At 35.6% G+C, this 24,156-nt stretch overlaps 2 protein-coding genes across 3 annotated transcripts; both read right to left on the minus strand.

Moving 5' to 3' along the window:
• Positions 1 to 2,572: 2,572 nt before the first annotated feature.
• On the minus strand, positions 2,573 to 5,265 carry LOC121746492. Its single transcript, XM_042140351.1, has 3 exons — positions 4,903 to 5,265; positions 4,748 to 4,790; positions 2,573 to 3,065 (listed from the first exon to the last, which is right to left on the minus strand). The coding sequence occupies exons 1-3, from the start codon at positions 5,179 to 5,181 to the stop codon at positions 2,923 to 2,925; spliced, it is 465 nt and encodes a 154-aa protein (XP_041996285.1). The 5' UTR covers positions 5,182 to 5,265; the 3' UTR covers positions 2,573 to 2,922.
• A 474-nt stretch (positions 5,266 to 5,739) lies between these two features.
• Positions 5,740 to 22,451, minus strand: LOC121748236 (DExH-box ATP-dependent RNA helicase DExH11-like). 2 transcript variants are annotated; one of them, XM_042142467.1, is made up of 23 exons: positions 22,268 to 22,451; positions 21,731 to 21,988; positions 19,945 to 20,205; positions 19,761 to 19,829; positions 19,536 to 19,611; positions 18,930 to 19,129; positions 18,736 to 18,843; positions 17,628 to 17,729; positions 17,182 to 17,382; positions 16,912 to 17,022; positions 16,069 to 16,136; positions 14,920 to 15,295; positions 14,312 to 14,467; positions 14,131 to 14,241; positions 13,054 to 13,107; positions 11,570 to 11,827; positions 10,676 to 10,785; positions 9,912 to 10,065; positions 9,207 to 9,654; positions 8,391 to 8,605; positions 8,064 to 8,302; positions 6,531 to 6,657; positions 5,740 to 6,178 (listed from the first exon to the last, which is right to left on the minus strand). In XM_042142467.1, exons 1-23 carry the CDS (start codon positions 22,400 to 22,402, stop codon positions 5,966 to 5,968), a joined length of 4,050 nt encoding a protein of 1,349 aa, XP_041998401.1. In that variant the 5' UTR covers positions 22,403 to 22,451; the 3' UTR covers positions 5,740 to 5,965. The 2 variants fall into 2 exon arrangements, with proteins under 2 accessions (XP_041998401.1, XP_041998400.1); XM_042142466.1 differs by having other exon boundaries at positions 18,927 to 19,129.
• Positions 22,452 to 24,156: the final 1,705 nt, after the last annotated feature.

A 24,156-nucleotide genomic window follows, 5' to 3' on the forward strand; every position in this document is an offset into this window, starting at 1 on the left:
TGAGTTCAAGATGCCACGCTTATCATATATAATAAGAGTTTTTCAACAGCACGAAAGAGCATTCTTGTTATTTGCATGACCCAATCAAAGAACAGAGAACACACTCGGTTTCTACAAACAAAGCTCAAAATCTGTCACTGGAGTGTCATGATCAGGCAGTAATTGATTTAAAAGAGAAAAACCATAATGTAAAATCCATGTCCAAGATGAACGGACTTCTTCATTCACCAAAATTAGGCATTCACAAGTCAATCTGCAAAGAAAAGGATGTGCAGTCAGAAAAGTGCATTCACTGTTTAATGTATGTACAATCAAACCATCAGAATAAGAACAACAAATTGCAGTTATTATGAAGTTGGAGCCACAACCGTTCTCCAAGTGATACGCATCAGTAATATCTATACCAGTAAATATTGATAACATTGTAAGCCCTTAGTCACTTTAGTTCAACTTTCCAAATGTAGTTAGTCTAAACCTAGCTTTATCCGAAAACCATTTGCCTTTTCCTTTTCCATTTTATTTAACAAGTAGATATAGAGATTACTGTCGTACATCCACATTATGCAATGGTGCTAAGGCTTGGCATCAACAAATTTAAGTTCAACAAATCAGCATAATAATCAAGCCAGTGTTTTGACAAATTAGAAGGCTAGGGAAGTAAATTTAGGATTCAACCAATCTGGTCGTGGTTATGATGATATTTCAATGACCCAAACTTAGGCAAACAGTTGGTTTCTTGTGATTAATGCCTTGCCTACAAACAATTCATTTTGCCCCAACTTTCTGGGCAAATCTATTTGACTCTAGACCAGTGTTGTCAAAATGTCGTTCGGGTCGCTCGGGTCGCCCGGGTCGAGACCATCACCGCCCCAACATGGGTGGGTCGATCGAGATACAGGGTCGCCGCTGGGTCGCCCGGGTCGCCCTAAACGCATGCTATCTCTGATGTTCTCAAATCTCTCACATGTTTTCTAACTCTCTCATTCACAATTCTCTATATATATTCATGCACCACATCAAACTTTTAAAACCTATTTTCTACACTTTAGAATTCGGCCTCTTCACTCCTAAACAAATAAACAATTCAAAGATCTTTGGCTGTCACCCTTCATATATTCTTTTGTTTTGATATTTTCAGACAACGGTTTCAATTATTTATTATGTTATGACTTAAGAATTGTTTTGATATTTTGATCATTTCTATTTTTCACTTTATCTCTATTCACATGAATTGCGTCTACATTTATATTATTTGATATATTATAAACATTAGAGCAATATATTTATTCTATTTAATATTAAAAGGCAAAAAAATTAGCCTAGATTTGTGGGTCTCTCGACCCGGTCGACTCGTCGACCCGCGACCCGAATTTTCACCTCATCGACCCGGTGCGCCCCACGACCCTAACAACACTGCTCTAGACACTACGAGTCCACTGAATCTACTGGTAAATGATGTGAAGTACATGATGATATGTATATATAGAGAGATTTTATCTGCACAGTGACTTGTGTAGGGTTTACATCAAATGGGCTTCAACAACTTATAACAGAAGCACATCTATGCACCTCGTAAGAGATATTTTGAGATAATCTCAATTGTCCTCAAATGGTAATTATTGACATAAATTCATACACCAGGAAAAAAAATAAATAAAATCTTAAGCCAAAAACTATCATCCAGCTAGGTCAATTAACAGATTATACATTCCTATAAAATCGCAAACAATTGGAACATCTCTGACCTAATAGTCAAATTACACTACAGCGCAACAATTCTGAATCGAGATTCAAAAATCAATCCACAAATTTAGATCTCTGTTCAATAAAACAAATTCTAGGGTTTGCATCCAGATTGAAAGGACGTAAACTTACGCTTTTTGTGCCTCTGCGCGAATGGAGACTTCGCCGCATCCTCCTCTGAAAATAAACGTACAAAGTTACCAATGAAACAGATCAATCGATCCAAAAAAATTGGGGAGAAATGGGGATGGTGGATTAGGGAAATACCGGTGAGGCCGAGGGACATCTTAGTGACAATGGTGCCAGTGACTGCGAATCCAACTAGGAACGGCCAGCAGCGTTTCCATTCTCTCTTGAAGAACACCGGCCACGGATCAAATTTCCTCATAGCGACTGTTCTCTCTCTCTTTCTGTGATGAAATGCAACGAAGGTATGAGAATCAAATTGGCATCTGCGTCTAATATACACACCAGATTTTAGCTAAATGGGCTTGGCCCATTACTGTGGTTTTTTTTAGCCTAGACTAGATATAGATATAGATATAAATTTTAATTTTGTTTGAAGAAGATAGATTTATGAATTTATTATATTTTTATTTAAATTGCAGTTAATGCACAAATTTCACTTATATGGTGCAATTTCGATATAATTTTTTGAAACATTGCAATAAAATTATGATATTTTAAATAACTATTGGAAAGTAAATATGTAACTTGGGATTGTTGCCATTGATACGGGTGCACAATATACCCAAATCCACTTCTCTTAGAGAATCCAACAGAGATTAGACAACCAAAAAAGAACCAGAGAGAATTTTAAAAGTATCACTAAGAGGAAATCAATCTTCTATTCATCAACCACGTTGATAATCAAATTTAAGATTAGCCGAGTACAATGTGTTTACATTTATGCTAAGCAAGAATGTGATCATGTGATAGAAAAACCGGAATAATGATCAAACCAACTTCAATAACACCAGAAATACAGGATTGGAGTCTAGATATCGACACAGTCGATGGTCGAAAAACTAGATTGATTGCCATTGATCTTCTCCACAGAATCTCCATTAAAAGGGCCGACTGACCTTCATTATGGAATCTAACATAATGCTATATAAATTGCTTCTACAGACTACAGCTTCTAATGCAAACTGGGCCGAACGGACAATTTGAAAATGATCACGCAGTTTCCACTTCTTGTTTTGGGATGCTTGCTTCCTGTTTTGGCACACTTTGTTCTATTTGTTTTGTCATGGGGATGTATCTCCAACAGCGCTTGTGGACACCGCTGATTTTCTTCGGGGCATCTGCAGCTGGCAAACCTGCAATAGTCAAACCCATTTAATCTTGACCCATCATTGGCATTTCATCCATAAGAAAACCAATCAAATGTTTTCTTGTAACATAGAAGTGGTGGGTGATTACTGTTGTTAACATGCAGTTTTTCATTCTATGTAAGAACCGTGTTACTGTAGCATTGGGCAATTAAAGAAACATGAAGAGGAATTGCATCACACTTAGTTTAGTACTATAAATAAGTACCACGGCACACACATCTCTACTATTGAATTCTTGAATATCAAACAGGATGACCGGGTCCTTTTTTAACACACACATTACTGGAAAGTCATATTAACGCCTTAAGACTTAAGCCAATCTATGGCCAGTTGAGACAGCTGCCCTAACCATACTTGAAAGGTTAGTGCTTCCAGCCCGGTGTCTGACAAGAATTTACAGACACCTTCAGGGACTAGATTTCGCCAAGGTCGAGATTGTGAGTTCAAAATACAGGCTGGCAAACAGTGTAAGTAGCACAGCCCAAAGCAATTGCTCAAAGATTATTCAATTTGCCCTAGTCGCATGCTTTGCAGCAAACTAACAGTGAATATAAGCAAATCATAATTGTTAACATCTTCCATTAGAGAATCTAGAAAAACATGCTTAAGCAGCAAAAAGAAATGGAGTGCTTAAACATCCACTGCTTGTTGAAGGCCAAACAAAGTCACAGCACAAGCAACTTAAAATCATACAAACAGTGAGTTTCTGTTAACTTCATGGTATAAAGAATTAGGTGCGCTGCCTCGCAGAATGGCAGTTCAGGACACCATTAAGACAGCCTAAAGCAATTGTTTTAATCATATTGAATCTAAAGCTACAGAGCTAGCAAAAATAAATCCTCTTGAAGTATGTTTCTTTATGTGAGGCCTATATGAGGATGGATTTGGGGTCCAAGGTAGCAGATCCATTGTCAAAAAAACTTGTGTAAGGCTGTAAGCTCAACCTGTCGGATGGGTCAAAAGTCTGGATTCAAGCACATAACGATACCATATTTGTAATTTTAACAGTGTTTTATAGTGTTCAGATAATGGCCATGACCCATTCAACAAGATTTCTTGACCCATTACAATTTTTTGCAGTGAAGAATTTAAGAGATGAATTTTCAAACTCTCACCCTCATTTCCATGGTCGGAGCTAAACACCTAACTCAACAAAAATAAATAAATTCATACACTAAAAAAATGCACATGGACATGATATTTTTCAAATTCTGGGGAAACTGGATACTGGCATACTGCTCAGTTTGAGATTGGATTTCAAATCCATTTAATTCATATCAAACCCCTCAGTTCAAAGACCACCCTAGAGACTTTTAGGTATTTAACCTTTGTATTGCAGAATTGATCCTCACAGAAGCGTAAGATCCCTCTCTAAAGACAAATTACAAAAATCTATAAGTTCAACAGGCAGTAAGATTGGTTTAGAACTTTATAAAACCTAACAAGATTAATTTCGTACATCTCCCGGAGGAAAATGAGACCTTTTTCTGTAAAAAAGAAGAGATTATTGCAACTACAGTCCAATACATTTATCATACACAATGTGAATGAATGTAAGTTCAATAAAAGGAAAAACCTAGATCAAATCAACAAAACCATACAAACAAAGGTAAAGCATACACATTGTCCCAATGTACATAACAAAGATAGTAGTAGAAATCAATTACCATTTTTGTGAGCAATCCCCCAAGCTTTCCCATGTCTTCCATCCTACAAGATTCATCAATTAATAAATAATTCCTTACAAACAGACTCCAAAACACTCACACATTAGGCCAAAACGGGAGGAGAAGAAATCGCATATAATTTAAGCATGGATTACTTTGTAGAGATTGATTTTGGTGATCTCGTAGGAGACCTCGGCCCAGTGAGTTTTGGCCATGTGATAGCCAAGGCCCCAATTGGGAAGAAACTGGGCCACCTCGAATAGGTTCTTCTTCTTCTTCCGCTTAGGCTTCTTGGCTCCGTCGACCGACGCCACGTCGGCGGCGGGGCTGGTGGTGGTGCTAAGACCGCGTAGGAAGGCGAATGATGTTCTAAAGAGGTCAGAAGCTCTTCCTATGGAAGTGGTGGCCCTTTTAGCAATGAGGGAAGTCGCCATTTTTGTAAGGGCACCTGATTTGGCTTGCTGTTTCTTGAGGTTTATGGTTTCTCACTCACTAACCCTATGAATCTCTCTATCGCGCAGTCGCACAGTATAAAAAAATGAAATGAAAATAATTTAAAGTTAAATTGGTCAATAATAATTCTTCATTTAGACTAAGTATGTGATATTCAAATTTCTGCCCTATTGATTTTAAAAAAACATAACTGTAATTTACAAAATAGTTGTGATTATGGGAAATATTAGGATAATTCTGCAATGTCTCTTCATATTTTCCACAATCCATACAAATATGAGAAGTAAAAGACTAAATATCTGCTTCCAAAAGGAATCCAAATATTTATTTATAATCTACAAGATGATTTAGTCTAGTTTTTACAAAAGTTTTATTTAGGAATTGATTGTAGCAATTTTATAAAAACAAATATAGAGGCATATACTCATGTCTTGTAGTTGAGGATTATCTGAGTGAAGTCTGTAATGAGATTTAATATCTCAAATTCAAATATCATCAAAATAACTTCATATTTTCATTTATAGTAGTACAACAATGAATTAGTAAAACATCACTCAAAACAAGATATTATCTTGATGAAACAATGTTGCCATAATATATGAAAGACGAAAGGTGTATCACTATTTTGCTACTTAACATCTAAAACTTATTTCTGCCGAAATCAACTTCATAAAATTTACGTAACTCTCATCTCACAACAACTATCTTCGCAATTCTAGTGTACAACAAGTGTGGTTAAAATCAGTAAAGCAATGTGCAAGTGAATTAGACCCCAGTAATGTACAAGCTTGCAGCAAACACAATATCCCTCTTTATCGCGTTCGAAGCAGTTTCCATTTTCTTGTGAAGTGCAGAGTTCCCCATAATCGCTGCTGCATTTCTAAATTCGCGGCATGTTTCATCCAACCTCACTATCGTCCTAACAATCATGCCCTCAGGAACATCGGTGAGTTCACAGATATCCGCAAACGGGGTGCCCTGACAATTCAGCATGCCAGCATTAGACAAAAATGAGCATTGATAAGTTTAATGAATTCATGGAAAACCAGATTTGATTATCAAGCAAATATACAGTTTCACTCAGCTCTACTTTCTCCAAAACCTTGCACACCAATAGTTCTCACTCAATTCCAAATCCCAATGATAGTGTCTTATTTATCAAGGATTCATCATCAGAAAACATTTCTGATGGTGTTTCTAGAAATCAAGGGTCCAACGGATATAAGGTCCGGAGTTTTCGTGGATTCAAACCTAATTAAATTGGCTAGTATATAAAGCAAGTAGGATAACAGGTGGCAGGGCAGGTTTAGATAAGGGGAAGAGACGATACCTTTGCCCATTCATACACAACTTCAACCAGACCAAACTTTAGATTATCCCTGGCATATTCCTCAGGATCAACCTGCACTTTGAATTCTGCTTGAAGCTTTCCGAGTCTTATTGCCGTGTCACACAACCTAATGTACAAGCAAAAGATATTACTACTATTTAATAAGTATACAAGAAGCAGACATCAAAACATACAGTTACACCTTTGAACAAATTTATATCAAGATCATGAATAAAGAGCCAATGTAATTATTGTACAGTAACAATTCAGATAAATATGAAGGAATTTGAAAGAATCCAATTCCAAATTGGAAAGATAATTACTATTCTTGCAAATAATGATCACAAGCTAAGTATCAACTTAAACTAGACTGAGACAGTAAATATATTTATTTAGTATCTTCACTACAGTGTGATGCACAATTAGAAAGAAAAAGCAACAAAATATTTTTTACAATAATGATTATGAGGTGCTACTCTGGCATTCTACATCTACTCCATTTGGCTTGCTCATGATACAGGTAGGTATTAGATGAGCATTTTGAATTAAATAAGCTGCAATTTGTCCAAAACTAAACAGGTGAGGACTGTTGAACAGTTTGTATTTATGTTTCCTGGTATATATCACTACTTATTTAGATAGACCTCGTATGGTATCCTGGTAGGTAGACACTTTTATTTGAGGATTAGATTCTAACCCAGCCTCCTCTCCCTCCATATATACAAGAAAATATGTACTTGTATAATAGACTGAAAACATGTGCTTCTTTCATGATTTTTATTATAAAGGACTATGCAAGGTCTAGCAATTGAATTAATACTTTGGAATATTAAGTATGCATCATAAATCACAGTATCAAAGCTCGAGTTTGTCATTATTCAAGGTCTAGCGTATTAAGACTTTGTGAAGCAGCTATTATGATGACAGTAAATGAAAATAATTAAATGTTTCTTTTATCCTCAATTGTGGTATAAAATGCATCTACGCACCCCCAGTATAACCAACGTATGCAATATTTTTGCTTCAGTTTCACGGAAATCCTTTACCATATAACATAATATCAATATAAAAGAAATAGCCCAGCTCTCTCTCTCTCTCACACACACACACACACTCTATCGCATAGATATAATTGTGAGCTAAGCTTTGCATAGGCACATTTTTAGGGGAACAAGTACTCTCTCCGTCCACGAAATGTTGTCCAAGTTTGACTTGGCACGGGTTTTATGAAATGTGAAGAAAAGTGAGTGGAAAAAGTTAGTGGAATGTAGGTCTCACATTTATATATTGTTTTTATAATAGAATTTGAGTGTAATGAGTTAGTTGAAAGTGGAGTGTAATGAGTAAGTTGAAAGTGGAGTGTAATGAGTAAGTTGAAAGTGGAGTCCATTTACTAAAAATGGAAAAAAAAGAAAAGTGGACAACATTTCACGAACTGACCGAAATAGCAAAACTGGACAACATTTCACGGATGGAGGGAGTAATAAGGTAACTTTATGAGATAAATACCAAAAAAGTTAAATTAGTTAGTACCTCTTTTTAGCTTGAGCGAGCCTTGTTGTAAGAGAAGGTTCAGAAGTGTTCCTCTGCTGAAAGACGAATGCAGACATAATTGCCACAGCTTCTTCTGGCTCCAGGTCATTTAGTTGATTCTCAAATAAGCATTCCGTACATATCAACTCCTCTCCAGAATTCATTTCACAAGCAACCCTACCTTTAAGTTGTACTACAAGATCAGCATCTATGCATCCAATTTCTTTCAAAACATCAATCTGCAGGGACAAGACTTTCTTGTTAAATAAATTATTTAAGTTTTGCTAACAGAGGTGTCTGATAGTGCAGAGAGACTAGGCCACATACCCGGCCCTGAAAGTCAGGCATCTGCTGAAGTGCTTCATCGGACATTTGAAATTTTAGATCATTTACTTCCTCTTTGTATCGTTTCAATTCCCGAGCTAACTTAATGTTCTCTTCCAGTTTGACACAACCGTGGCACTTGCTTTCTGACATCTTCTGCAATAAGTTTGTCCATCTATAGTAAACCTCAACAACATCCGGATTTTTCAGCTTCAAATCTGGCATAGAATACCTTTGCTTAGGTTAGTTATGTTACACAACAGACGAGGAGATGATAACATATGGAAAGAACAAAAAGTTACAGTCCAAGGACAGCCAATAAAGCTGAAAGCATATGAAAATAATGAACAAATATGCAACCCAGAAATCAGAACAAATGCAAATTAGTTCACAGCTTTCCATTATTTCACTCAGCAGAACAAAAAAACAATGAAGAAATAGCTGCAATGGATGTCACATCTCACATGCCATACTGTAACAAAAATCCTAATCTTAAGGTGTGCATGAGCTAGAAGATAGCTCATAAAGTCATAATCAGATTCTGTGATACAGTAGCTAGACTGCTGGAGTTAGAGATTCCATTCTTGATTGCCTAATAAAATACATACTCCAACTGGTAGTTTAAAATTCATTTTGCTCAGTGTTTATCAATTATGAGAACATTTTGCAATCTGTTTAAAAATGCTTCAACCCTAAGGTCACATTAATAAAGACAATTCCTTACAGTTCTTGCAAATATGTTGAATACCATATGGAGCTCAAGAAAACAAAAGACTACCATCTGACTGAAAAAAAATGCAAAGCAGTATACTTTCATACCTTTTACTGGATCCAAAGCTGGGGGGTACTTGTTTCCATCAGATTTCAGAGACGACAGCTGCTGTACAGTAGACGAAAAGGCACCAGCACTACCCTCTTCAAGGAGTCGAACTTGGTCGATCTTTATTTTCTTATTGCATATGGATAAAAACTCATTATTCCCCACCTCTCTAACCTCATAACTGACTCCAGAAACAGAACCACAGTAAGGTAGTTTTATGTTGACGGTTCCAGACCCTTTACGTGATGTGACTGTTGAACAATATTCGTCTTGCAGGCCACGTCTGGATTTTGGAACTAAAACTTGGAAGTCTACATCTTTTTTGTCTTTACTATCTGATTGACTTGTCAAGATCGAAGGCAATTCAGGAGTTAGCACTAGAACCAAGTATTGCTTGTAATTAGCTGAAGGGGTTTTCACAATAGCACCAAGCAGGTGATTTTGGGCCTGCAATTCATTAAAAAAAAAGAGAGAAAAAAGTGTAAGCTTGGATTTTGATCATAAAAAAAGCAACTAGAAAACATACATCTAATCGACAACAAAAGGTTATGATTACATAAGCGATACCCATAGGCCATAACCTAGAAAACAGAATATATTTAAATCAAAATTATTTTAGCAGTAGCTTAATTTTTTATCTAGTAGCATTGCGAACTCATCCATATGCATATTTTTAGATAAATGTAGTAATACTGTGGACTCACCAATTGTGATTTGACAATTACAACCCTTCCCGGAGATAGATATTGTTGGGAAGCTGGAGAGAGCATAACTGCCTCTATTATCATGTTGCTGTGCTTTTCAGCTTCTGAGTACATCACATAATAGTCCTCTATAGCTGGTTCACCTTTAATGCATCTGCAACCACGTTACAAGCTTAATGAAATTTCAAGAAATAAGTGGTATTGCAAAGATGTCGTACTGACACTAAGATTATTTAACAGATCACCAGAAGGCTTGGAGTTTTGTGGCAATTTAGATAGTATTTAGCTTAGGGACGGGATTAAAAATAAGGTGACTCGTAATAAATGGTGCCGAAAAGGTTTGCCAGGGATATCTGAGGTTATGCTAGGTTGGACATTTAGAGAGCTTTCAGAGCTCAACATGCTGCTATGCTAGAAGTAACAATCCATGCATTTGACAAATAGCAATGATGTAACAAAGGCTTCACAATAATGTAATACCATAAAAAAATGTAGTACTACCATTCAGGCATTCATACACCAAAATTATTTTCTAAACTGTACTTATCTCCCATTGCAATGTTTATAGAAAATAGATGTGTTTAAGAAAAATAAGGATGTGAATTTTAGAGCAGATTTAATAAGGGTCACACTGCTTAGCAGCTACAATTTCACGGATCTTTGAGTATGCCATGCATTAGTAAATCTTAATGTTCAAGCCACCAGCTAATGCATGTCAAATAGTTTGCACTCAAGCTGCTAAAAGTAGATTCTTTAATGCTTACTCAACAATTTTTTTAGGTTGGGCAAGCTTTCGCATTAGAAGTTGTTGCTGCTCTGGAAGTTTCTTCTGAGCATGAAATTCAGCAAAACTTCTTTTCAGCATGTCTTCCACCTAGAGTAACAATACCACAAGAGACCAGCAATGTGAGCAACTGATTTATGCAAGGTCAATGCATCAGCAAATATGATGTTTTAACTAACAAAAAGAACACACTCAGAATCTATCTCACATCAAGATCAGATCACTAGACACTAAACACAAAAATTCTCACCTTTGCTTGCTATCATTGATATAAAGGTATTCATAGGAGAAAAAGGAGCTAAGCCCATTCCTAGTAGTCAAAGCACATTCTATAATAAACCCAGAAATAAACCACTAAATTTTATTCTAACAGTTTAGACAAATAGATGGGTAAGTAGATTAGCGGCCAATTATGGTGTGTATTTTGGAGTAACAGTTGCACACGCAATGACATGTGATATGAAGTTGAAACTAGTTTTCAAATGCACAAATTATACCTATAGTTAATAGACTAACTATTGTATACTGACTCGAAGACAATCATAATAGGTTTTATAAATTGTTTTAGAATGTTCTCTCTAGTAAACATACCATTGAAAATACAAGCTTTCTTGAAATGGATAGAGAAAAAATTTCTTATCAGATATCTACTGATCTTAGATCACTTTAATGTTGTTTCAACCTTTAGAGGGAAAAGACTGATACAAAGACCAGAGAAAAGATGTGAACTCAAGATCATTGTAAAAAGACTTAAACTTATTCATGAAAAAGTAATCACTACTGCTCAAAATTTAGAAAGGTTGTATAAAGTATTGGAACTGGCAGTCATGGAAAATTTATAATTCATTCTCATTAGGGTGCATCAGGTTCCTACCCTTAACTCTTCAACCCGAAGAAGGTGCAAGATCATGATATAAGTGAGTCGAAACTGAGATTCGAGCCTAGTTGCACTGCCAACTATAACATGCTTTAAATCCTTCTCTTCAGGAATCTCATCACGGCACAGCACAACTACAGTACCAATTTTATCAAGTCCTCTCCTGCCTGCACGACCAGCCATCTGTGTATATTCTCCAGGAAGTAATTGTCGAAATTCCTTGCCATCAAATTTCCTTAAGGAATCAAAAACAACCTGTCAAAGACAAGTGAGAATTTTCAAAATAAGATGTCGGTAACAGGGAGTTCTTCAACATCTTAGCCTATTACTAAAATAACTGCGGACCAACAAATGAGATCAAAGTAGCTGCAAGTTTTCAACAAAAAATGTCACTAGATGTAAACTGAAAAGCATAAAGAGACAAGAAAATAGATTGATGAGGCATTCATTTGCAGCAAGAAGTTATCAATGATGGCTGTAAAAACGAGATTGTAGTTCTTTTCATCATGTATAAGGAGACAGACAGGAGAAGCTCATATCATTCATCAAAGCATGGCAATGGAAGTGGAAGATGAGGGGCATACACTACAAGGCATTCTGTCAGTCAGAATGAAATTTTGCCATTGCAGAGTACAAGATTTAGGTCCACTGGAGAAGGACAGTTAAGGAGGACTTGTGGCACTATAACCAAGCAGCAGTGAATTGGAATATTAGACAACAAGCAAAAGACAAGATGTATGGTGCTCGTCATTTAGCCTTATTTTAATGCTCTATTTTATCAGCTTATTACATTGAATTAAGTATGAGGCTGAACTGCAAATCATATATTACTCATGTCTCAGCAGGGGTTATCATCTCAAAATAGTGTTGAGGCTGAACTGCAAATCATATATTACTAAAGATTGTTTGAAGGCAGCTATAACAACACTATTATTTTATATTGAATTAGAAGCATAATAGTGTTGTTATAGCTGCCTTCAAACAATCTTTAGTACTTTAATCAGAGTCGAATTATTAAATTTGTTCAGCAACACCAGCAGTATCCAAGAACCAACACAAGAGCCTAAACATAAGCTAATTACAATCAAGCAACAGAATATAGCAAAATTGTGAAATAGATCATTTCTTCACAAAAAAACAAAGTATACTGTTCAGTTTTCTTCATGTTTATATAATCAAATATTTTCCCCCAAGGAACACTAGACCCAAAATAAACTGAGGTGGTTAACAATTGACTTAGTGTCAGGCAAAGTTTAGTCAAGTAACTTGTTCTGCAAAACCTTCACTATCATAATGATTATCAGAATGATATGAGCAACATACAAATCTAGGTAATGGTTTTACTTAACCGAGCTCCTTCTGGACCTACTAGAGGCAAACCTAGAGAATATTCTAAAACATTGAACTTGAAATATTAGCCAGAGAAGATAGTGTCCAAGGAAGATGAAGATTCATCTCTAGTCATCTTCAGAGCAACTTACAGTTCTGGCTGGGGCATTGACTCCCATTGCAAATGTCTCTGTTGAAAATAGGATCTACAAACATGGAAGTACGACACATCAGACAAACCAAAGAGAAAAAAACCGTGCACAAGAATTGATTTGCATAAAAACCATATCCTAATTCCCAGCATGAGGAATATAATATTGAAATGAATATATATACATAGGGTGTGGATCAAATAAGAACTACATCTTTAATGAGACCTAAGAATCAACAATCGTCCTTGTCCATTTAATCAGGCGGTTACAGTTGCTAATTAAATACTGATTTTTCGCAAAATTCAAATCAATCATGCAAGAATCTCGCAAAACTGGCAGTTACCTTATTCATACAACTACTTAGCTTATGCAAGTATAATGTATTCAGGTGCATGCAAATGACTACCTTATGCAAGGATAAGGTATGTAAGGTTAAAATAAAAATTAGAGTGTGGGGTCATGTCCTAAAAAAGAATTGTGGTATATTTTGTGGACGACAAAATAAGACAAATTGTTGTATAAGACAATTGTTCTCACTTTGGCCCTTATCTTCTACTAGATTTAACTTAAATTTAAATTCTTCCTCCACCTCATTCAAAGTGTCTCATTTCTTCTAGGCATGAGTGTTAAGTAAAATGTTACTGTATTAGAGTATAAAGTGTATTGGACCACATGTGTTTTTAGAAAGAGAGAAAAGTCAAAGACAGTTACACAACTAAAAGCCCTTGTTGTTTCTTATAATGGAATGGGACAATCAAAAAGGAAAGTGAGACACTTCGAATGGGACCGAGAGAGTATATTTGTTGGGATAGTTACAAGCGGGTACACACACTTGTATGTGTCTATATAGACATGTATATATGTACTCAAGTACTAAAATACACGTGTGGGCCCGCTCTAGTACATCCACCTGTGGCAATATATCGAAAAAGCATAACTTCCGACAAGAAAGGGCTATAAACAAGCTGGCCAGCATTGAAGAAAGCTAATTCCTCTGATATTGAACCTATGGATAATTCGACTCAGGCGGTGAAAACACTTTTAACTCCATCGAGATATGTGAAATTAGGATGTTACCTTGACAACCCCACGACAAAAGAGCATTTCAACAACTTCCTTGACTATTGGAAGCAAGCCTGCATGGTGTACTCCAATGCCCCTCCGCAGAAGACCTTGGACTCTAACAACCTATGGAATACATGCATATCAAGCCCAGCATCCACAACTTGTTGCAATCAATTCAGTTCAAATATCAAACCTGTGGCAGATTTCTGTCTGATCCTTTGAGCCTCGAGAATGCTTTATCACAAAAGACCCTGATTTCACTTTTTTCGGTGCTAGTTGTGAGGTCTGTCCCAGTCAAGTTGTCTGCAGATTTATCACAGCGGTTCTTGGAGAAGCAGAAAATAACAACCTGTGTACATGCATCAACCAGTTGAGTAAATGCTCTTTCTTCTCAACAGGAAATGAAATCCATATCATAGTGTTAAGTAGAAGGTATCTGACTTGATGGATAGAGTTGAGTACTTATTGTATAAGAACAACTCCGTTTAGCATTTTTTAAAGTGTTTTTACATCATGATGGATTTCAGCTTCTTAGCACCAGTTCCAAACTATGAAGTGGACTTGAAAAACAGATAATACTCATAAATTAGTTCCCAACTCTTCCTTCTAATACAGTTTATCTATGACACATCACCAGAAGTTCTTAAATTTTATTTTTCAAAGACTAGGCAATCGAAAACTTGGAAACACCTTAAACAAATGGCATAATTCAGACTTCAGGAAGTATGATGTATCACTATAAAATAGAATTATTTTTCAGGGGACCAAAGAAAAATATAGTGTATAACTTCTCAAACATACAGGTAGGAGGGACTTCTTTGAAAGCTTGTTGATAAGTGACAGCCATATAGAAGCTTCTGATCTCCTCGAACCCCAATTGTTACTTGTGCCCCTTTGAGTCCCCCGGTTAGCTCCAGAGAAGTTCACTGCATTCTGTGATGCAGCATGCTTATTCTGTTTTGCATGAAAAAAACTTTCATGCCTCTTGGCCCTTTCATTGGCCACTGAAGACCCAGAGTAAGATCCTGAACCACTAACTGTAGGTGAGTTCTTTATCTTGTGAAGATCTTTGGCAGCTTTTAATCCCTGAGGGATCATCTTTTCATTTTCACAGATTTTATAAAGCTCTCCAGAATAAAAGAGGCAATGTTCCAGCGGGACTGGTCTTTTTGTGGTCCTAAACAAGTTTTAAAATCATAAATGAAAAATTGAAGATAGAAGGAAAAAGCAATATGATAGAAAACGAGCTAAAAAATCACATCCTCAGAGGAGGTGAGGGATAGAGTTAAGTTTAAGATGCTAGGTGCGTACCCAGAATTTATTTTTATTCCACTTGTTGCAGGAATTGGAGAGTATAAGGGTAGAATTAACTTATTTAGGGATCACAAGCAAAGATATTAGAACATCTTAGTTTAATTTTTTGTTATATTATAGGAGATCTAACACAGCTCTATTTTCTGTATGTTTTACTGCTTATTTTTGCATATTCCTTTTCTGGAGGAAGTAAGCATATTTTTGTATGTATAGAACTGTGTATCATATTCTTTAATCAAGCAAACAGCGCATTAACCTATTTGTTCTGTAACTTTGCTTTTCCAATAAACTATCGTTTCTTAATCCCACAAAAAAAGTACTTCCCCCATCCCACCAATATATTCCACTATTTCTTTTTGGGATGCCCCAAATTATAGGCCATTTTCCTAATTTTAATTATCCTAAAACATTCTTCTACCAAAATATCCTTATTTATTATTTGTGGAATAAATAAGGGTCCAACAGAAAAACTATGCAAAGTACATCATCCAAATTATTGCATGTATTTTCTTAATAAGCGCTAAACTTAAAGTGGACTAAATTGGCGGGACAGAGGGAGTATACTTTTGTGCATAAGAACAGCAGGCAGTTTGACTCATAAAAATGCAAATGGACACATCAAGAAACTATACTGACCCAGTAACTCGAATTTCCTTTTCCTTTGTCCTCCCAATCCAGTCAGCAAATTCAATTGTGTTTGGTACCTATAGTACTGAAAATATCATTCTAGACACCACCAGGATAAAATAACAGATTCTAGTCACACAATTAAATCACTTTGCAGTTACACATTAATTGGAAAAAATTATATAACAAAAACCCGGAAATCTTTATCGAGAAGTGGCGGATTCAAACAAGTCAATGTGCATAATGACAAGACAATAGTTTTCAATCTAATATTGGCCATTTAAAAATTCTCAAAAAAGGTCTCAAAGTGACCATTCAAATAGGTGCCATAAAACAAAATGAAGGATCAGCGTCGCATGATAGGAAGATTGTTTCAAATGAAGGTTCTAGGACTACTGTTTCATATGGAGAAGAATTGTGAGCAAGTGTAAAATGAAAAAAATTGCAGATGCAGCAATATTCTTCTGGTGGTGGGGAAGCATACACTCTTATCCCTAGGTCGTCTTCTTCTGGTAGAAGGAATTTTCGAATAATCTAATTAAAAGATGGAATATCCTAAGAAGAAGGAAATAGCTTGGCTGTGCTAAATCTGCAATTTTATGACCCACATCAATTAATTTATTTGACACCTAATGTTACAACCTTTTGAATATGATACATAAGTCAAACAGTAAGCTCAAATTCAAAATGAATGTGCACATATTACTGATAGCAGTGAACTTACTATTACTCTTTATGTAACAAGATCAAATTCAGAGTGCAGAGTGAGAAATTCAACCAAGAAGAAAAATTGCAATATTATCACCAATTTCATATCAGTAATAAAAAATATAAATCAGAAGAGGTACATACCGTCGCTGAAAGTAGTACAAAGTTGATATGTCTGGGAAGCATGATGATAACTTCTTCCCAAACCACCCCTCTTTCAACATCATTGACATAATGTACTTCATCAAATATAACCTATCTTTCCAAACAAAAAGTAAACAAACAGCAAGAGTCTCAGAAGTACACACTACACAATAAGGCAAAAGGAATAAATAACTAAGCATAGGTTGATGGGTCATGGGAGATCCAATCAATATTGAGACAAATGACACACACTCCAAAAGGAAATCTCACCCATTCAATGTCACGTATGATATCAGCACCCCTATAGAGCATTGATCTTAATATCTCCGTTGTCATGATCAGACAAGAAGCCTCAGGCCTCAAGCTAACATCCCCTGTTAGGAGTCCAACATCAAATTTTCCACAAAAATCTCTGTACTTCTGATTGCTGATGGTCTTAATAGGAGCTGTATACACAGCTCTTGTACAGTGCTGCAAGTTTAAAAAGCTTTTAGCATTACTATCATTCACAATACATGCAGACCATTAAAACAGTATTTTGATAAATTATCAATCACAATCTCTACAGACCATTGAAACACTATCGTCAATCTCAAAAGGGTTACAAAATAAGGCCCTTGATTGGGGCAAAATCAACAGAACAAACAATAGCTATTAAATGGATATCATATGATCAAATTAATTCAACAAACACATACATGAAACAGAAGACTTACTTTTGAAGCCAGTGCAAATGCATATTCTGCAACAACTGTTTTTCCAGCTGATGTATGAGCAGCCACAAAAACAGATTTCCCTCTTTCAAGGTAAAATATGGCCTGCGATGTATTAAAAGAAAATAACTTCATCAGACAAAGCAATCCAGTGTTTCCGGCATCAATATAGAATTTACGGGTTCCATTAAAGATTAAAAAATATGGGTGTCACCGAAACTATCTTGCAATGGGCCTTCTAACACCACCCTCAATTATATGGCTGGATGTTAGCTGACAACGTAATTGGATGAAGAAGTTATTACAGCAAAATTGCATGTCAAGTGACGTAAACAACTCTTGGGTGTAATTACACCATTAATTTGGGATTCTTGGACTTTTTTTTTGCACTATGACATACTTTAGCCTGTAGGTGGGAATTTTCGAATCACCATAAACATTGGCAGGTGTTTATGCACCTTACACCTAAAAATATCATTCAATTCAAAACTTATTTTAGTCTTTCATACCAATCACCATCTTAAAATCTGAAAGGCCAATTTATCTTCTCCATTTCATTTCTTGTACATCAACCAAGGGAATCTGCTATATCTTTAAAAATGCATTTATCCCATTCCAATCAGCCAAACCAACAGACTGCATGAGTTGTAGGCTACTTGTAGCCAACCATAAATTCTGTCCTCTTTGACAGATGCATCACATAAGTCCAAAAAAAACTTGATTCATTGTCAGAATGAGTGGTTTCCAAATCATTTTACAAAAATAACTCAAAACTGTCAGGTTGCAAGAAAGATCTGTGTGACGATTTACACACAAGAAAGATTATGATTCTCAAGTCCCATGATCATAATGAAGACTATCAAAAGACCAAGAGATACGGTAGAAAATTTCGTACATAAGTTTTTTATAACAAGGTGCAAATACATTCAGACCCATTAAGATCAGCCCCACAAATTTACCAGCAAAAATAGCATTAGGCTACCATTCAAGAATCAAGATATATATCACAATTCATCAAACTATCATAATTCCAACCTGCAGATGATTACTCAATTAAGTAATATTTTCTACCGTCTGAATTTGTTAATATTAACTTAGCAATGATGATTACCTCCTTCTGGAAAGGATCAAGTTCAAATGGAAAATCAAGTGCCATATCAGGAACAAGTTCGGGAAACCTTTCGATAATTTCATCAGTACTGCCAGTAACCGCCCAAACCTGAAGATAAATATCAGATTAAATCTGACCAATCAGGATCATTTAATATACAACGCTGAAAAAATAATGGGTATTTGAGAAACCACTGCTTCTTTATTCTGTCGTTGACCAGTATCTGTATCTCCAGATCTTGAAGTTGATTCAGCTGATTCGACAGTCAAAATTTCATCTAGAATAGAAGGTTCTTTCTTGAAAGCGTCAACAACTGCAACTAACTCTACTTCAGTTTCTGTTTGGAAAGATTCATTGGGCAACTCCAACTGATCTTCTGGTCCTGACACATTACCTGAATAGCAGCTCCGACATTAGCCTTGTACAACAACAAAAAAGGCCACATATGTCTAGACTTATAATATCTGACTGTTCATATAATCTGAAACTTGTCACATACATAACACCCATAGTTCTCAACTGATCAGTCATTGAAAAAGATTTCTCAGCATGAGAATTGGGTGCCATTTATACTGAAGCTGCATTTTCATTTGATCAACCAGCATGAACTATCACATATTTAAGGAACGAGGAAGAGACCGTCATACAACCAAAAACCACATGTTCACGTGTTCTTCTCTATTTAGCTTGCATAAGATGGGTAGGTATTGCCAAGATCTATCAGATAAAGCATAAAGACAATCTAAAATACAGCCTAGTTAAATGTAAATAGGACCACAACATGTACAAGTTGGACAGACCATCTTCCTCAGATATCTTGACATCATCTTCCCAGGCTTTCTTGAACAAGTCATCAAACTGCACTGATAGCTCGTTCTGCGCTTAACATTAACATCGAAACCATCAAAATAAAAGAACAATAATAGACTGCTTCTGTTCAGTAACACAGAAAATGCATGAGTAATTTATGTATAAATATAAAATGCCTTAATAAAGTGCCAATGGAATGAGGTATTGAAACTTACCAGCCTTGCATCTGGCGCCCTTCTCTCCACAGTTAGGTTCTCATAAACTTCCCACCTCAAAGGATGTGCCTTCAAAAGTTTATGAATATTAAAAACAATATTGAAGTTGTGCAATATTATGGATGTATGAAGAACATAGCAATTTTTTGCAAGGACAAAAAAATTGGGTCACTGCATGCAATACCTTGAGATTGCCTAGATCCGGTCCATCCTTAAAGCCTGGTGGAAGGATTAGTGCAGCCTCTCCATGCAGAAGCCCACGAGCCCATTCACCATTGCAAGCACCATCGGGATAAATTTTTCCCAAAGAATCAGCATTATCAAGTCCCCCAGGTCGAAAAGGACGGCTATTTATACTTCCTCTCACAAAATCCTTTGCAGGTCCAACAATTCGTGGCAGAGCACCTGAGTCCTGGGTTTCAAGTACCACTTCTGATACATCCACCTGGAAATACCATACAAAATTATTTGTGGACAATTATAATTTCTAGATTCGGCAAATAAAGTACAAGTAATGTAGTTGCCATCATTATTAACTCCAATATAAAAGCTCAGGGCTCAAACAATAAGTCAATAACAAATCAAAATATTGTTGAGTAATCATAACTAGTTGCAAAAGGCAATATATGTGATTTATGTGTTAATCCATTCACCTTTTGCTACTGTATGAATCAAGCCCGTTTAAATTAAGTCCAGTTGTCACAGATCTTACTTGCATCTTCATTTATTTGTAGTCCTCAACAAGTAAGATCCAAAAAAAACTTTAAGGGCTAACATGGATTACATTTGAAACTTGGAAGATGGAAGAAGATCAGTGCTACTGTATCAAGCAATTAAGCAGAGTCTTTACAATGGTTCCTATTAATTAGCTTACCCTTGTTCAAATAGCATTAATTGTCACAGAGAACATATCTTATTGGGTTCCTCTCCATCATTGTAAATGCTATACATAGTCTATTATCATTACTTTTTCAGGTTCATACTTTCAAACGCCATCAAACAAATCCAGGCCTATGAAAATTTTAGTTGCTTTGGGATGCTAAATCTTGTAATACCTAATTAATAATGGTATGCTTCTTTCTTAAATAGCTAGACATGCTCCTTGCGGCTGGAAGATTGGACCTAGACAGGATCCAGACAAGAATTTCTAAACAAGCAAGGCCAGCCAAGGGCTATATGGGATCTAGGCATGGCTTTTAGGAACACTGGCAATTTTCAGTTCAAACAAACAGTTTTAAACTAGCACGGGCCGTAAATTTGTGAGTGACTGATTGTTACCTATGTCATGGACGATAAAAAAGTGGAGGATGGATCAGGTATTCAGAGGGGCATATTTTCCATCATGCATTATAAATGAGGGTTGCTCAACTAGTGTGTCATAATGGGTTGTGGTAGAGTTGTAACGTACATTTGATGATTTACAGAGTAAATAAAAATCAAAGAACATGCGTTCTTAGCAAAATCCATAAATTCTGCAAGTTGAGAACTCTAGTAATCGCACAACCTTGCGACTTAAGTGTACATAAATCACAAAACAACAGCTAACATATGTAGTTGCTTGATTTCTATCTCTTTACCATCTCAATTCACAGCCTGCAATCTCAAAGGTTATGAATGATCCCTCTATGCTTGAACTTTATTCTTTAATAATTCACTACCCTTGGCTTTTTATTCGATATTTAAGTGAAAATGTGCTGAAAGTGGTTAGGTTGATACAGAATCAGTGTTGCAATTACATGGAACCTAGACCAAACAGATTTATCCATTTCACTAATCAAACTGTCTAGTCAATTGATCAGGGTCAATGTACCCAAAGTACTAACACACTCAAGTCCTGGTTCATAAGATCTAACTCGGAAATTATGATCACAGTTCCAAAACTGCAGAGGCCCTACCCTAGGTTAATACAGAAACGTGAAAAATAATAAACAACTAGAAGAGACAAGAAGGAAGAAGCTCTCTCTTCATACCTCCACTGACTGAGGCTCCCACCTCTGTGAGTCAGACCCATTCTTTTTGCGCCTAAAAGGAACTTCCCAAGATGGCACAATCACAGACCGCGGAATCGACGGCTCTGGTTGAATTTCAGTTCTGTCAAACCAGTCAAATTCCCATTGTCTGCCAGCATTTTGCGGCGAAAAAATATCTTCATCCAGCCTCGGCAATAGATGCTTCTCCTTCACATATTCCTTTATCGTCTCCGGTGTTTCTTCAGGGAATGCTGGCGGCTAACCACAAATATACGAATTCAATACAATCAGTGCTTCAAACCACGACATGAATTAACTCCAATTCACAAACTCTTCCATCAAATGGTTCGGACGCCCCAAAATGAATTAAACGGAGCAAAAATTCAGCTACATTAGAAATAGAACATGCTACGCATAGTAATATCGATGGATTCTTCAAAACCAGCCCTAGTTCAATAGCTCTGCGGTGCAAGCAGAATTCATAACTGTTGAGCGAAATAAAAGTAGTTGATTGGCATAGAAGAACGGAATACTTACGAGGACGAAGTTGGGGAGATCGTGGAGGCGGTTGGGGCGGTCGACGGGTGGCAGAGGCTCAACGGTGAGGTGGCCGCTGTGGCCGGTGAACCCGAGCCGGAAAGAGAGGCCGTTTGCGGCTGGGACCCGATCCATTTCTTCTGATTCTGCTAAAGCACATAACAGTGCTCCAACTTTGCAGTTGAGGAGTGACACTGACTTCAAATACCTCAATAACCTCAGGGGCAGATTTGTCACACTATTTCGTTGGAATTAGTGGAATTGGATAATTTGGGAATATTTTGCAATTGATGGGTGCGATAGTAAAATAAGTACTCCATGTTCAAATATTTTAGATCATTTGACTACTACTAAATATTTTGCATCATTGATTCCACGTTAGTTTATATTACTATACAACTCTCTTTTATCGAATAGAGGTAAGTTTTATAAATAATTGTTGTTAATACAATGAAATTTAGTTTAATCATAGTTTATCTCATAGGGGAGTAATCAATTGCTAACTTGATATTTAATTGATAACTACAATTAATTTAAGACCATAGGATTTTAGAAAACTTAGTGGTCTACAATTTGTCACGTGTAATTTTTGTTTTTATTAATTAAATCGAAAAAGATAAAAAAAACTATCAAATTAGGGTTTTGGATGAAAATGTTAATATAGTGTTTCGAAAATATTAACACAATGATTTGAGAATGTTAACACATTGCGTATATTGACATTCTACCTGTATTATATTGATATATTTTATAAATCATGTTGACATTTATTGCTTTACGACAAAATTGAAAAATTTCAAAAAAAATTCAAATTTTGACATCGGAACATATGCAAGTGAGATATCGTTAGAATCCTTATGAAATTATCTTTAATTTGATATATGTTGTGCGAAAAAATAATTTAAATCGAAAAAGTTATATGCGTTTTAAATTTATGGAATATTTTTCAAAAGTTAGTTCCAACTAATTTGTTGAAAATTGACATTAATATCCTTATTGACTTTTTTTATCGTATTGACATTCTGAGGCTAATGATCTAGGCTCTTAATTTGAATATCGTTTTAGTTGGAGTGTTATATTGTTAACTCAATATTTAATTGCTAACTATAATTAAATAATAGCCCTCAGATATTCAAATTAATGGGCCTAGATCATTAGCCTCAGAATGTCGATACAATCAACAAAAAACGTCAATAAGGGTATTAAGGTCAATTTACAACAAATTAGTTGTAACTAACTTTTGAAAAATATCTCATAACTTTAAAACGCATATAACTTTCTCGATTTAAATTATTTTTTTCACACAACATATATCAAATTAAAGATAATTTCATAATGATTCTAACGAGATCTCACTTGCATATGTTCCGATGTCAAAATTTGAAAAAAAAACAAAAATTTACAATTTTTTCGTACAACAACAAATGTCAACATGATATCAATATAATACATGTAGAATGTCAATATAAGCAACGTGTTCACTCTCAATGCATTGTATTTTACATTCTCAAAACATTGTGTTGGTATTTTCGAAACACTATATTGACAATTTCATCCAAAATCTTAATTTGGTAGTTTTTTATATTTTTCGATTTAATTAATAAAAATAAAAATTACACGTACCAATTGTAGACCATAAGTTTTCTAAAATCCTTTAGTCTTAAATTAGTTATAGTTAGCAATTAAATGATGAGTTAGCAATTGATCATTCCCATAAAGTACTATTAATCTTGTATTGATAGCCTGATAGGTAATTAAAATGAATTAATGGAACATGAAGTCTACTTAAATCAAATTCTTGTAATCTTATTGTGGATAGATAAAATATAAAATAAACTTTTATTATTGAACGAATGAAGTATGTTTTTATTTGCATCCCCAAGATCAAA

The sequence above is a fragment of the Salvia splendens genome, chromosome 9 (genome assembly GCF_004379255.2).
Source record: "Salvia splendens isolate huo1 chromosome 9, SspV2, whole genome shotgun sequence".
Classification (NCBI taxonomy): domain Eukaryota; kingdom Viridiplantae; phylum Streptophyta; class Magnoliopsida; order Lamiales; family Lamiaceae; genus Salvia; species Salvia splendens.

Excerpts from the sequence above, each read along its gene's own strand:
- LOC121746492 (XM_042140351.1), bottom strand. The coding sequence starts at position 5,181 with ATGGCGACTTCCCTCATTGCTAAAAGGGCCACCACTTCCATAGGAAGA. Across the intron at positions 4,791-4,902 it reads CCAAAATCAATCTCTACAAA|GATGGAAGACATGGGAAAGC; the intron begins GTAATCCATGCT and ends TGAATCTTGTAG. Across the intron at positions 3,066-4,747 it reads GGGGATTGCTCACAAAAATG|GTTTGCCAGCTGCAGATGCC; the intron begins GTAATTGATTTC and ends TGACTATTGCAG.
- LOC121748236 (XM_042142466.1), bottom strand. The coding sequence starts at position 22,402 with ATGGATCGGGTCCCAGCCGCAAACGGCCTCTCTTTCCGGCTCGGGTTC. Across the intron at positions 17,383-17,627 it reads CATTTGCACTGGCTTCAAAA|CACTGTACAAGAGCTGTGTA; the intron begins GTAAGTCTTCTG and ends TTAAACTTGCAG. Across the intron at positions 14,242-14,311 it reads CAGACAGAAATCTGCCACAG|GTTGTTAGAGTCCAAGGTCT; the intron begins GTTTGATATTTG and ends TGTATTCCATAG.